The 15,098-nt window shown below is 40.0% G+C and overlaps 1 protein-coding gene across 3 annotated transcripts in view; it reads left to right on the forward strand.

The window, feature by feature from the left end:
• The first annotated feature begins 216 nt into the window (after positions 1-216).
• The window catches only part of klhdc10 (kelch domain containing 10), a 28,663-nt gene continuing 13,781 nt past the window's right edge, over positions 217-15,098 (forward strand). Inside the window, exons 1-2 of one of the 3 annotated variants that reach the window (XM_052033733.1) lie at positions 217-525; positions 10,444-10,536. In XM_052033733.1, coding sequence (XP_051889693.1) covers positions 459-525; positions 10,444-10,536 — 160 coding nt within the window. In that variant the 5' untranslated portion in view covers positions 217-458. Of the gene's footprint in view, positions 526-10,443; positions 10,573-15,098 lie in introns of all 3 variants that reach the window. The other 2 variants (XM_052033732.1, XM_052033734.1) reach the window with 2 other exon arrangements.

Consider the following 15,098-nt stretch of genomic DNA (forward strand, 5'->3'; position numbering starts at 1 on the left):
AGCTTTAATGACAACACCTACACTTGGTTAGCAGGTGGTACAGCAGGAGAGGTCCTTCTGTGTCACAAGGACAAAGCTGAACGACGATATCGGTGTTAGATTATGTTCCCTGCAGAAGGCTGTCCCTTTAAGGGCGAGAGAGAGAGCTAGCTTGGAGCTCGATTGGCAATTCCTGAACTTGCTCACCTCATAATAAGGCGGCTGGCTATTGGACGAGGTGCCGAGGAGGGGGTTACTGATTGGCTGCGGCCGCCGTCTGTTGGTGTTGTGAGAGGAGAGCGGGATGCGGGCTTGAGTTGCCCGTCAAGCGGCGGCCTTTTGCAGTCGGCAGCGAGCTGCCGCGTTACTTACGTCCGTGTAATTTATTTTAATTATCAGGTGGCTGGAGGAACAGCGTGGCGTGGGGCCGATCCCCGCCGTGTGTCGGGTCGCCCGGCGGCCGCGGCCACCCTGCGGGGATGTCGGAGCCAGGTCTTCTCAGTCAGTTCGTCAAGGTAACCGGGAGGCCGCAGGCCGGGCCGCCAGGTCAGTGTTGGATCGGGCACAGCACGGCCCCGTTCGCCGGCGTACAACACTCTCCCCATAAACAGCCCAACGTCTGCAGGCGGGCCCCGCAGTTGGAAAGTTGGGATGCGTTTGGTACCTTCAGTCCAGTGGCTCCTCCTCATCAATGCAACACAACGTGGGCTTTTATAAACATTTGTAACCAGCAGTCCCACCACACCCGTAACCCCATCAAGCCTTTACTCCGGCTCCAGTGAATGCCACACAACCCCATCCATTACACAGCTATACATTTATAACCAAGTTATTTATGAACGTCCGGCTACAAATACCAATCTAAAGATCACTTGTAAACTAATAATAACCAAAGTTAAGGATGTTTTTCCATCCACGAGCCAGTTAATTTTTTTTAATAGTCATTAGATTCACTATCCACACGTATGGTAGTGATATAAATTATAATGAGACTTCACGTGTAGGTAGTATCTGCACCTGGTCCTCTTGCTGGAAGGTGTCAGTGATTAAAATATCTATGTATGTGTTATGTACTTAGAGATATTCCATTAACGTTGAGTAGTTGTCTTGATGTACTTTTAAAAGTAACTTTGACTAGGCTGCAGGTAGTCATGGATTCTTAATGTGAATCTAATGATGGTGGTCTAACTGTCAAATTAATGCCTGTGTGCTATAATACATGCTATTGTATCAATAGCATGCAAGGTAGAGGTATAGATTTAAAAATGAAATGTTGACAATACTGGCATTGTTGTTGGCAAAATGTTGGTCAGGTAGGATCTATCAAGGGAGAGGCAGAGTTAATAGTTCAAATAAAAGCCAACCTGAAATGGGCAAGATTAGATCCTTAAATGTTTTATGTTATGGTGAAAAGAGAGGGGTGGAGAGAACAAATGGAATGTTTGCTATAGGTTGGAGATTGAGAGCATTGAATGACAATGTGCTAGAGCCCATTTTGTTAGTACTAGTTAAAACATCAAACCTACAAGGGCAATGACCATCAGCTCCAATGATTTGTATTAAGTTTTGTGCTGACAAAGATGAGCAATTTCTTTTAGGACTGAAGTGACAGATCCCTGGGTCCTGGTGCACTTCATCCTCACATCATAAAAGAAGAGACGAGTAAGATGTGTTGGTTTTAATTGTCCAGAATCCTGTTGATTGGGAAAGGTTCCATTAGATTGGAAAATAGCAAATATAACTACTTGAAAAAAGGAGGAAACAAAAAGCCAGAACTTACAGACCACTTAATTTCAGGCACAGTTCTCAAAAGGTTAGTATGCAGATGTAGCAAGTAATTAGGAAAGCTAACAATGTGGTTTATTATGAGAGGAAATGACAACAAATGTTGGTTAGTTACGCTTCAGCTATATAGAGCATTGAGAAAACATCTGAAGTACGGTGTAGAGTATTGATTTCCTTATTTAAGGAGGGATGTAAATACATTAGATGCAATTCAGAGAACATTTACTACGCTAATGCAAGGTATGTACATATTGTTTTCAGGAAAGGTTGGACCGGCTTGACTTGTATCTACTGGAGTTTAGAGTTAGAGGACTTGATTGAAATGTAAGATCCTGAGAGGACTTGACAGGGTGGGTGTGGAGAGAATGTTCTCTCTTGTGGGAGAACTAGGAGGGGCAGAGCGCCTTATCCTCATTCAGCTCCAAGTATAAGGGGGAAGAGGTGCAAAGTGTACTGAGCATGTAGTGGTGGGAGAGAATAGAGAAGCCTTGATGAGAAGCTGGAAGTTGAGGAGGAGAGTGTGACCAGGTGCAGTTATAGCTTTGAAAGTTCCTGTTGTTGAAAGTAGTAGTATATTAGCTCTAGTGAGAGTATGATATGAAATGTCTCTGATAACTCTTGCAATGGTATCCAAGGTAAGGAAGGTCATCAGAATCAACTATTTATACTGATTTTTGAAAAGGATTTAAATTTGGAATGCAAGTCTGGTAAGGCCAGGGTGATGGGAGTGTGTGACTAAGAATAATATTTTGTAGTGCAGGAGAAGGTCATTTGGATCAAGAAAGGTATGTTGGCACTTTAAAAAGAGATTTTGCCCATTCAACAACTTTCCCATAGTTCAGCAATATTTTCCTTGAGTATGAATCCAGTTCCTCCTTTACAATGACCTTTTACCTTTGTTAAATAAAAATCTCCTCATTTCCTCTTGCTGTTACCTTAAATTTATGGACATCTTAATTTTGACTGACCTGCCCATAGTAGGTTTAAATTTATCTATTCTGACTAATGCCCTGTATAATTTTGAATCCCTTTTACAAGCACTTTACTCAAGCATGAAATTATGGAATAGTGATGCAGTGACCAGGTAAATGTGGTAGTATCTGAGAGAACTGAGTTGTGCTTCTCAGGATTGAGAGACGCATGGAATTATTCCTACACAGTGGGACTATCTAATTGAACAACAGTACATTTTACCCACTATGTACAGGCCAGATAAAGCAAGACTCCTGGGCACACTATGGACAAATAACAACTTGTCATGAATAACTTGTATAGACCTAGTATGAGTCTGTTACAAATCATAAGCTAGTAAGATGCAATTCCTATGTGATGCTTCCTATAACCTCTCTTTCCCCAATTTATTTAAAAATAGGTTTTTGTTATAAATTTGTAATGGATAAGCCCATGAAATTTGATAGTATTTGTATAAAATTTCTCTCCCTGTGATCTTCCTGACTTGTCTGTCATATACTGCTTGATTGTGATGTTTTGCCCTATTAATAAGGGGCAAATATAAATAATGAACAATGTAAACAATTCTATAGGTGATAATATCTACAGGTTCTTTGTTAATTTGTATGTAGTATTCACTTAATGTCAGTTGGAATATGTAACAAAAATGATAGTCTAAATGTTGTACCAAACCACGATGAAATTATTCGTGGGCCAATTGATGATTTCCTACATTAGTGGTGACAATAATTCAGAAAACATGAGTAATTGTCAAGCACTTTGGGGCATTAAAAATTTGTCAAGGCCAGTGTACAAATAGGAGTCTTCATAATACTTTTTTCCACAGCACCATTTTCCTATACCTTTTTTAAATAGCTCATTATCCAACTAGGAGGCTGCAGAAGGTTTCAAGGTTAAATCACACAGCACTTTGTTTTTATTTGTTGTTGTTTTGTTCCCAGCCGCCTTGAGTAGGACACCCCATGTCCCCACTTCTTCCTATTCATTAGATGCCACACTTACTTTGATGTTGGCTTTATGACTTGGGGGCTGGCTTCTGTAATTCTGTTTCTTTGTTCTGTCCTCATAGCAGCAGCAGCTACTTGCATTTTGTAACAGACAAAATAAAACATGCCGAGGTTTCAGACTAATGCGGTTTTTAAAGAAGTATCTTAAAGGAGGAAAGCCAAATAGAAAAGCCATGTTCGGTTGGAATTCCAGTGCTTGGACTCGAAGCAGCTAAAGACACAGATGCTTTTAGTAGTGATTTAAAACTGGGATGTGCAAAAAGCCAGAAATATTGTCTGTTGGAGGTGGTTGGAGAATTGTATTATTCTTTCAAAAGTCTCTCTCATTCTTTTTAGGATATTGACCAACTCTGTCTTCATATCTGTAATTTCAAATGAAGTTTTGAGGTGCTGAGGCTATGGTAACAATAAGTGATAAATTGCAAATCAAACCTCTGACGTTTTCTATGTGCTCTTATGCTTATATTCTTTATAGTCGTCACTACATCTGACATAATGGTTTTTATTTTTGATGCTGGATTTCAGAAATGAGAATAAATTTAATACTTGCACTTTTCCTAAGTGTTGATATTTTCGACAGTTTGCAGCTGCAGTACTTGAAGTTTTTTTCCATCCTAAATTCCAGGTGATCTTTCGTTCTACATCCTGTAGAAATGCAGGCCTGCCTTCTACTATTCCAACATTTCACCAACTGGTCTGCCGTCTATATATTAAAGCTCAGTCGAAGTACTGCTGTCTTTGCCCTCTCCCAGAGGAATCCTGTCCCCATTATTCAATGACTACAACATGCATTAATTATGTCTTCAACAATATTCATTAACATCTTCTTCTCTAAGTATTTCCAAATTTTTGCACTCTGCATGTCACTCTGTGCCTTCACTTCCATCTCAGCCCAAGGTTACTGCGCTTGCTCACCTTTTCTTCCAGTTTTGGTGCCTTTTGAAGTCTAATCTCTCATCTTCTTTCATTTGTCTTCCACCATGCTTAGTAAAATTCTCCCTATCCCTCTATACCATCTTCTTTGCCATCTGCCTCCACACCTGCCTTTGAATTACTCCTTTGACCATTATCTCTATGCTTCCTTTTATTGTTGTGTAGTTGCTGCCTGTTTCTGTCGTTAAATTCTTTGGGATGTTTAATTATATGTTCAAGCTTGTGTTGAAAATGTTGGGAGCGACAATGCATCATGGAAAGGACCTGAAGGGGTGGGATTTACATTTATATTCAAACAATGGGAAAATCTAATACAAAAACCGAATTAACTTGAGGAATTTTAGGGAAAACTTTTCAAGAGAAGAAGCATTATTGTGCTTGGTATCTTCTGTATTTGGGTTACTAATGAACTTGCTTGAGAGATTATACCAAGAGTTAGTCTGTTTATCTGGGCCAGGTTATATTTTTCAATTGTAACCCATAGGATGGTATAATATTTCCTATAAATATTTATAACAGCAATGACCTCCTTTGCTCCAATGGTTCCATGCATAGTTGTTCTGTTTTGCCATGAGTTAAAAAATTAAGTTGAAGTTAACAAGCACTGACAGGTGTATTGATGACACATTAAATGAGGCTGTGGATTATTAGGGACCATCACAGAACAACTGAACTAAAGCTCATTTACTGACCAGTCTCCTTGACTGAAGAAAGCTGCTAATGGAGAGTGCAAAATGGGCCTGTTGCACTGTTAGGATAGGCTAATTGAGTGTACGTGAACTGGGGAGGGGATGCTGGTGTGAGAAAGATTAGGGAAGAAGAGAAAGAATATCTTGGGCAAGTTCTGTAGTTGTACTTTTTTATTCTGTTAACACAGAAATATTGAAAGCTGCTATCAAATTTCTTCCAGTACCAAAACAGGAAAGTGTTCCTGGGGAAACATGGGTCACTTTACAGCATCACAGGCCAAAAACATACAGTGGATGAAGTCACAATATCAAAGTGTAGGCAGCTGTTTAGGGGAATGTGAATTGAAGTACATGCTGTACTGAACAGGCACAACAGTTGTTAACGTGCTGACTAAAGCTCCATTTATTCTGTCAAATAAAGATCAAATTTATTCAGAAATAATCTTCAAAAGCCCTGCCCTCTTTTCTCCTGCCCCCTCCCCATATCCATATCAGTTTCCAACTAGTTTCACTGAAAGATCTTGAGTAACATGCCTTGGCCAACTGATTTAATAACACCATTTCAGTATGAGGCATAGTATTGTTGTAACTTTATATTCATAACACAATTGCATATCCATGTTCTGCATTCAACTACATTATGACTTAGTCCAGCACTGCTGCAGAATAATTGATTCAGCAACAATGACTGATGCTTATTACTGCAACAAATTTTTCTCTTCTCTCTCCATGCTGGTTTACAACAAAGTAATAATTACTTGCAAAATTATTGTATCTGTAACTATTCTAAACTAAGTGCTTAGATTCCAGTCCATCAATCATGCCACATATAGGATCTGAATCAGCAGTTGAAGGTATTCAATTTGTTGAAATTGTTTGGAGAAAATAACCGTTTAAAATTACTAGGCATTCTGCTAGTTGCTAGCAACTTGGCATTCCCTGCTATTCCTCTGGCACTTATTCCTCGTCTAAGCATTTCACTTTGTTCCCTTTTCTCTTTATTTGAACCTCTTCTATATCAGTTGTCTAAGTACCATCAATTTTTTCTCACTGTATGTGCAGTAGGTGACTTTTCATTCCTAATGATTTCAAGATCATTACTCTTTCTTCCCGATGTACCTCTAGCTATTTGCCTTCATTCCTTTAAGCACAAGCGAGACACATGGTTTACCTTTCACTTCTAAATGTGGCTGTATCATAGAACCTATTAAGCTCTGCTCTTGCATGCCAAACCTGCTCAGTATTCTGAAATCATGCCAGTATGCAAAGATGCACCCCTGGCTACTTTCATCTCTTGGGGGGTGAACATCTCAAATTGCCTATCCTGTTTCCTCCACTTTTGCCTTCCATTATCCTCCATATATTGTTCCTTCCCAAATTTGAGATTGCTTTTCCTGGAACTTCTTGCTTGAAGCATTTCCTGGTTATGTCATCCAAAAACAGTCAAATTACACCTGTGATGAAGTATTTTACAGTATATCCACATCTACCTTTATCACTTCTTTTGCTCCCTTCAGTCTCTATAAATCTTCAAACTAATTTCTTTCATGCAGCAACAGGTGAGCAGGCACTTTCTTCAAAACCCTGATGTCTGTGTCCTGGCATTTACCAAGTCTGTTTAGTATTTGGGAAACCAGCAGTGTAGGTAAGGGTGGACACAATAAGGTCCCACACAAATTATTAAACAAGATCAGAGTCCATGGTATTGGGAGCTGTATAATCACATGTAATGATGATGATTTTTAATGGAGAAAGAAAACAGTGGGAATAATTTGGTCACTTTCAGTTTGAGAGGTTGTGACCAGTGAGGTACTACAGCAAATGGTGCCGGGACCAGCTGTTCACAATGTATATGAATGTATATGTGATTTGGATGAGGGGATCTAAGTTGCTGATGGTACAAAGCTAGATAGCAATATTGGCTGTGAGGAGGATGCAGGGAGACTGGTTGGGGAGGGAAGGGTGGAATTACAGAACAGATAAGCTAAGCGAATGGAGAAGGATATGGCAAATGGAATATGCTATGGAAAGTGTGAGGTATCCACTTTGGTTTAAATAGGAAAAGCAAAGTATTTTAATTGGTGAGATTGAAAGATGTTCATGTTCAGAGGGACTGAGGTGTCATTATACGTGAAGGACTGAAAGTTATTGTTCAGCAAACAATCAGGATGGCAAATGGTATGTTGGCCTTTTTGTTGCAAAAGTGTTTGAGTGTAAGTACAGTCTTCAATTATATGGAACCCTGATGATTAATGTTACAATTCTGGTTCCATGCCCAAGGAAGGTTATATTTGTGTTGTAGGGAATGCAGCAAAAGTTCACCAAATAGTGGGTTTGTTGCATGAGGAGAGAATAAGTGGATGAGGCCTGTACTCTGTCGTTTGGCAGATTGGGAGGTAATCTCATTGAAACATTCAAAATTGTTACAGGGCTTGAGAGCTTAGATGTGGAATTGATATTCTTCCTGGTTGAGGTATCTAGAATTGAGGGATGCTAACTCTTAAGTAGGGTATCGACCATTCAGGACAGATGAGTAAGAAATTTATTCATCTGGAGTATGGTGAGTCTTTGGACTTTGCTAACCAATTTGCTCTGGAGGAGTTTATCCCTTAACTCTGTTTCAGAAATGGTGTTACTAGGTATCACTTTTCCTTTTCCATATTTTGCCTACTTCTCACTTTATGTGAGTAATGTTAGAGTGAACTGCCTGACCCGGGGTTTGATCAAACTGGCTCAAATTGGGAGGGGTATACTAATTAGTCTCTAGAGTTAAAGCTTGGCTTTCTGCTGAGTATTTATTTAGTATTTCAAGCATTGTGATTTTTGAAGGTTTTTACACAATGTGTGTGTGTGAATAGTAGTGTGTATAATAAGGTTTTTTTCAAAACAGAAGGAAGGATTAGTTTGTGGTGGAAGTTAGAGAAGAGAGTTTGTTTTTTTTGTATGCTTTTCTTGGGCTATGTGTTAATGGGACCCCAGAAAGCAGGTGATAATGCGCTCAGATCTGTCTGTATGGATAATGTGCCTGATTGTTCTAGGGTACTGCAATTACATAATGTCTACCACAGGAATGTCATTGGTGCTTTACAGCCACTGGAGGACTCTGGAGGGGGGAGGGGAAGTAGTCACTGTTGTGATGTAGGAGATGAGTCAATCAACCTGCATACTTGATCCAACAAACAGGAATGTGATTAAACACTATTTTTAAACATGTTGGTTGAGAGAAAATTTATTGGCTAGCAGACGCCATTTTCCTGCTTTTCTTTGAAATAGCATCATGGTATCTTGTGTCCCCCAAGAGGGTATATGACACCTCCATGTAATTAGTTATCAAAAAGAGAAGGTGCCTACAAAATGCAGCACCCTCCATTGATAATGATTTCCCCCAAATTGAAATCAAAATGGGGAGTAAATAGTAGTACAAGGAGGATTGAATTGCCTGGTGTTGGCTGATTCCATTTTAAGTGTCATGATTGCCCTTTCCTAGGTAAAGAACCCATGGGCCAAAGGTCCTCATTCTCTGTTTCTGTCCAGTGACTTCCCCTCCCCAATGAAAGCAAGTGTACATTGGAGCCAAACATCTTTTCAATGTGGATTGCAGATGATTAATGCTAAATGACTCATCAGTGCTGCAATTCCAAACTTATTTTTGACTAGGGTTGGGAGATGACTGTGGTAAAGAAAGTTGACAATACTCAGACCAATAGACCCATTTTCCTTGTGTCCAAAACTACCTTTATTGAGGTATAAATGCCATCAAATATGTATGCAATTTTCCATTTTGTATGTAATTTTAATAACAGATCCAAAATTAAGAGAGAAATACTGAACAAGCTGCTGTTTTTTTTAAATAGACTGAGGAACTTGCACCAACTTCATGCAAAGTTCTGTGACTACATTTATTTCATTCCCGGCTCCTTGAGTTGGTGTGAGTAATGGCAAATGGATCATTACATTTTTCCCCAGTGGATGCTGATTGGACCATTGTAGATCCATTAATGGAGAAAACTCTTATCTGTCACGTTGTACAAATCTAGTTTTAAGACTCTAGAGCTGAGCTTGGTCAGTAGGGAAATTGAACTGCTGCAAAGGACCACAGTCAATCCATTTTCTCACATCTCTGCAGCCGCTGGATGAGAGTGCCAAAAAGATTTTTTTTTTGCCATGATGCTCCTAGTTTATTCATTGACGATGTAAGAGCAAAATGTAATGGAAAAGACTAGCTTTTGAATCTAGTCTTCATCTGGTAAGTGGGATGGAATAAGGCAGGTGATCATACATTCACTGGCTAACTCTCAGCTTGAGGTTGTAGCCTTTGTGCTCTGGTCATATAGGCACAGACACATCATTCAAAAGAGCACACAAGCCCCCGGCAGTGGCTCAACAAATCTCTTGAATAAATGGAAAAAGTGTGAAGAGGCAGCTGATCTAGAGACTAGTATTATGTGCTGGTGTGATTTGAGGTTTCCTGAGTTGGGACCTCATGAATTAATTATAGCTTCTCTAAGTGGGAAGCAGCTCCCCTTCAGGTTATGCAACAGAAACACTTCTCTTTGAATCTTTTTATTTCTAGCTTTTGTGGTTTTGGGTTGATCTTAATTGTCTCAAATGACTGAAGTTTGCAGCACAACACTATTGAATGCATCACTCTTATGTTGGCTTTTTCAAAGGGCTATCCAATTAGTTGTATTCCCCAGACTTTTTTTTGCAGATTTCTCTCCAAGTATTTGTTCACATTTCTTGAGGAGCAGATCTGATTGGAACCTTCCAAAAGCCTTTCAGAGTGTGCATTGCTGTGTAATTTTTCCTCTTGTTGCATCATGCTGTTTTACTGCCTAAAAATCTGTATCCCCATATACTGACCTTTTGCCACAGCAAACTGTTCCCCTTTGATTACTCCATCAAATTATGTGCAGACCAAGAAATGGTGTGGGTAAAATTATTTCCATTGCTTACTGTGCAGATATATGGCTGAAGACAAATATACCTCATAGTCTCTTTGTTTTTTGTATGTCTTGATCCCATTTTGTTTGAGTTGCTATGTGTGACTGACTCATTGCTGGTAATTGTGGTGACAGGCTCTAAGAAGAAAGTCAGATGGTTCCCCGTTAGGAGACTCTTCGCCCATCCTTGCCCCAGTCTCAGGATTCCTTACAGGTTTTTAAAGACAGGTGGGTGGAGATGGCAGACGTCGCAATATGTAGCTGGTGAGACTTGTCTTCTGTCAATCCACTTCTGCTTCCTTGTTTTTCCTTTATGCTTTTCCCCCTAACCCCCTTGCTGCTTAAAAGTTTTAATAACTTGTATATTTGTCAGTAATAAATCTATCTATCTTAAATTTAGTTAATATGTTAAAGGTGATTCTGCAAACAAAACTGCTCTCCTTCCAGCAATATTTCTCAAATTTATTCATGTACCTTTTTTGTTTGGACCATGATTGCTGGTGTATCTGGGAAGGGTTTAGGGTATCTGACCTCGGAAACTTCTATTGGTATTATTTATAGTTTCCATGAGCATCATTCAAATCGGGAAGTTCTATGGGTCAGGTGCTCTGCCTTTTCTGAAAATGTTTAGCTGCCTACAGTTTAAGGAAAATAACTTCCTTGCAAATACTGAGTATATAACCAGCTGCCAGACTTGGTCCCTGACCAGTGATCAGCATTTAATTCCAAAAGACAAGTTCACAATTTTCACTTGGCAATTTCTAAATACAGGTTATCCCTGGGTTACAAATGTCTGACTTATGGACATCCCTACATACAATCAAGCTCCCATAATATAAAAGTCCAGCGCATGTATATGCACTTGTTCCTATGAATGGCAGAACTATTTTCCCCTCTCTCTAATTTTAGTCATTTTTTTCTTATCAGTCTTGTGTTTTTGATGCCATTCATTCATTCGTTACAATACCCTGGAGGTATGGTGACTATATTTAGTGATTTTTCTTTGTGTATGTTCCAACGTGGACAAAATTGACTCAAGGACGTCTGTAAAAACAGAATCTTTTCATAACCCAGAGACGGCCTGTATGGAGATTCCTATTTAGGGTAAAGAATAGGTTATTAAGCCCTACATCTATATTCACCCCTCGTGTTGCTCTATTTTGTCTCCTGAAACCTGTTTGTTTTGATCCTGGGATCAGTTAATGAGTTAGTTCAATGCACTTTTGTGTAGGTGGGGGTTGGAGGGGCTCTTTCACAAGTGTTACCTTGTGTAGCTTGGATCAGCTTGACTTTTCATTTGTTGCTTCCTTTATTTTTAAATTTGTATTAACTAGAAATTTAATGTTTGAACACTTTATCATGAATAATTTGCTTGTGTTCAACCATTTTTCAACTGGAGAAAAGGGATGTATATAAAGAGCAGAGCTGCTGTAGTGAAGCTACTTAATCCAAAGCTGTGTAGATGTCAGTGTTCTGTATGTGTGCTAGACTAAACAAGCATCTTGTTATCTTGATGGTAATGGTCCTTTAAATGGCAAGAATGCTTTAACTAGCTGAACCATTTGGACAGGTGAGCCAATTTTCACTTCCTGGTTATTGCCATTTTAAGCAGGCATCAGGAGTATTAAAGTGGTTTCCAAATGTCTGAATTACAAGAATTTGTAATTGCATAACACCTATGGTGCAACATTGTGTCCTAAGGCTTTTCAGAGGAGTTTTTTCAAACAAAAATTGATATTAAGCCTTAAGAATTATTGGGCAGATGACCAAAGCATGGGTCAAAAAGTTAGGTTTTAAGGAGGGCGAATACAAAAGAGACTGCAGAGTCTGGAATCAAGAACAACAGCAGCATGCTGGAAGAACTTGGTGGGTCAAGCAGCATCTGTGGAGGCAAAGGTGTAAGTTGATGTTTCAGGGCAAAACCTTGCCTCAGTCCTGCTTGACCTGCTGAGTTCTACCATTCTGGTTTTTGTCCTAGTGTCTTCAAGGGTCATGGTAACTGAAGGCACAGATAAAGCTGGTTATCATTGAGCCAATAAATTAGGCATGGACTTGTATTGTTGCTGGGTGAAGTTAATTTATTACTATTTTACAGCTGCCAGCCTGCCAACACTCTGCCTCCTGTTCATGCATGAACAGTAACCTTTTAGCCTAGGTGCTTTAGAGTCATTGGATGCTTGTTTGATGTGGCAATTATTTCTATTGCTAACATTAATGCAAAAACGTGTCTTAATGTTACTGCCATTTTTGGACCCTGGTTAGGCACTTTGAATATTTAGGCTAAGGAATCCCCAGGGCATTTGCCTTGCCAGCACGACAATGAATTGCATAAAATTTTGTGCAGTATTAGAACATTTTACCCAAGTAGTTTGTGCCAGTGTTTAGCAACACAAAATGCTGGAGGAACTCAGCAGGTCAGGCAGCATCTATGGGGGGGGGGGGGAATTAAACAGTTGAAGTTTTGGGTTGTGGCCCTTCAGGACAGGAAAGGAAGGGGGCAGAAGCCAGAATAAGAAGTTTGGGGGAGGGGGAGGAGCACTGGCTGGCAGGTGATAGGTGAGTCCAGGTGAGAGGGGCAAGGTAGGTGGGTGGAGGCGGGGGATGAAATGCAAGAAGCTGCGAGGTGATAGAAGAGACAAAGGGCTGAAGAAGGAGGAGTCTGGTAGGAGAGGGCAGTAGGCCATGAGTAAAGGGAAGGAGCTGGGGAATAGATGGGTAGGTCATGAGGGTGGGAAAGAGAAAGAGAAGGGGTGAGTGGGCCACAGGAATAAGGGAAAACAAAGGGGGGGAGGATTAGACGTGTCAGTGGGAGAGTGGGATGTGGAACTGAAATGGCTGGCCACAGGGATATCCTACCCAATTCCTCCTACAGCCCTTAGCATCTTCTACCTATCACCTCTCAGCTTCTCACATCACTCCCTTTCACCCCCCTCCCCCACCCAGCTACCTTTTGCTTCTCACCTGAACTCACCTATCACCTGCCAGCCCGTGCTCCTCCCCTTCCCCTAACCACCACATTCTGGCTTCTGCCTTCTTTCTTTCCAGTCCTGATGAAGGGTCTCGACCAGAAACGTTGACTGTTTATTTCCCCCCATAGATGCTGCCTGACCTGCTGAGTTCCTCCAGCATTTTGTGTGTGTTGCTCCAGATTCCAACATCTGTAGGATCTCTTGTGTGGCAGTGTTTATGCTCCACTGTTATGCCTTCTGTCCTTCTCTACTTACTGTTAGTACTACCCTCTTTCTTTCTAGTTTACACCTAAAATGTACCTGTATTATTTGCCTTGCTTACTACTGAATACTGAATTCCATCTTCTCTGCACTCTTTTGATGAGGAAGTCTGTGCTCTTTATGACTCTTGTTTTAATGGCTTCAAATTTTTCTCATCTCCACAAGTAGGAGCAATTTGTCTACTTTATCAAAATCTTTTATTTTGAAAAACAGAATTCTGTTTTCAAAAGTGGAGCATTTGGCTCTTCATCCTTTCCCAAGGGATATAATCATATTTTCAAAATCTTTGTGAACTTTTATACAAACATCTCCAGTGTTTATCGTTATAATAAAAAGCAACCCAAATTGCACTGAATTCCAAGGGGTCTAACTAAGATTTGAAACTTTCATCTTTTGTACTAAAACATTTGGGCTGTAACTTTAATTCAGATTATTATTTCTAATTAAACATTGTCTTCCTCCCCAATTTACTTCTTTGGACACCTGCAATCTCATCTTTCTTTGAGAATCTCTCTGCTGAAATAGAAAATATCCATTCCATTCCTTGTTTCTGTGTGGTTAGGGCAAGTCATTTGGCAGCAGAAGTATCTGAAAGCACTTGAGGCTAATGGGTCAATCCTTCTGAATGCTAGCAAATTTCTCATGATATTACTCAGAAATTGGGAGTATGCTGCCTTTCAGAAGAACAGTACAGTGAATATACATTGTGTTATGTTAATGGTTCGTGTTATTTGATGAGCCACTTCTGTTACTGTGTCCCTTGATTACCTAGTGGCTAATTGTCCTGAGGCAGACCTTTGAGTGAATTAAAGTTTTGACTGATGCTGATTTTTGGAAAAGGTGGTTTGTGAATGTCACCAGAAAACATCTGTTGTCACTTTGAAAGTTTCTGTGGAGATGCTCGCTTTATTCTGTGAAGTGTGACGTGGAAATTTGCTGTTTTGAACAAAGATATATGGTCTTTCTGATATAGGATTTGCATTTGGTATTCATTTACGTGCCATTTTAAGCTACAGTTGCTCAATAGGTAATGCTGTTGCCTCTGAATTTTGGAGTGAATGCAAGTCCCACTCCGGAGAGTTGAGTACCAAATCCAGGCTGACACCCCAGTGTTGTAATGAGGGAGTGCTGCAATCTTTTAATCCTTGGGTGGATATAAAAGATCCCGTGGCATTATTGGAAGAGCAGGTTATTGCTCGCATATATCCTCGTCAGCAGCACTAAACAGATTATTTCATCATAATCACATCGCTAAATGTGGGTTTTGTGTACAAATTGGTTGCTGCATTTTCTGGTGTTACAGCATCCTGGTCTACTCACTTTTTTCATCAACCCCCAGCACCGACTCCCCTTTCTTGGGTTTCTTTTGTGCTGATGATGCAACATCTTTTATCTTTCCAACTGCCTATGGCCCTACAACTCATAGTTTAAACTATGATATACTTGTATATCTTTTTGATGTAATATTGTATTTATTGTGCAGAACATCAACTTCTCTAAACTGAGGTAGCCAAATGTAGATTGGGTGATCACTTTGCTGAGCACCTTGCTTCATTTGAA

Source organism: Pristis pectinata, chromosome 19 (assembly GCF_009764475.1).
Source record: "Pristis pectinata isolate sPriPec2 chromosome 19, sPriPec2.1.pri, whole genome shotgun sequence".
NCBI lineage: Eukaryota > Metazoa > Chordata > Chondrichthyes > Rhinopristiformes > Pristidae > Pristis > Pristis pectinata.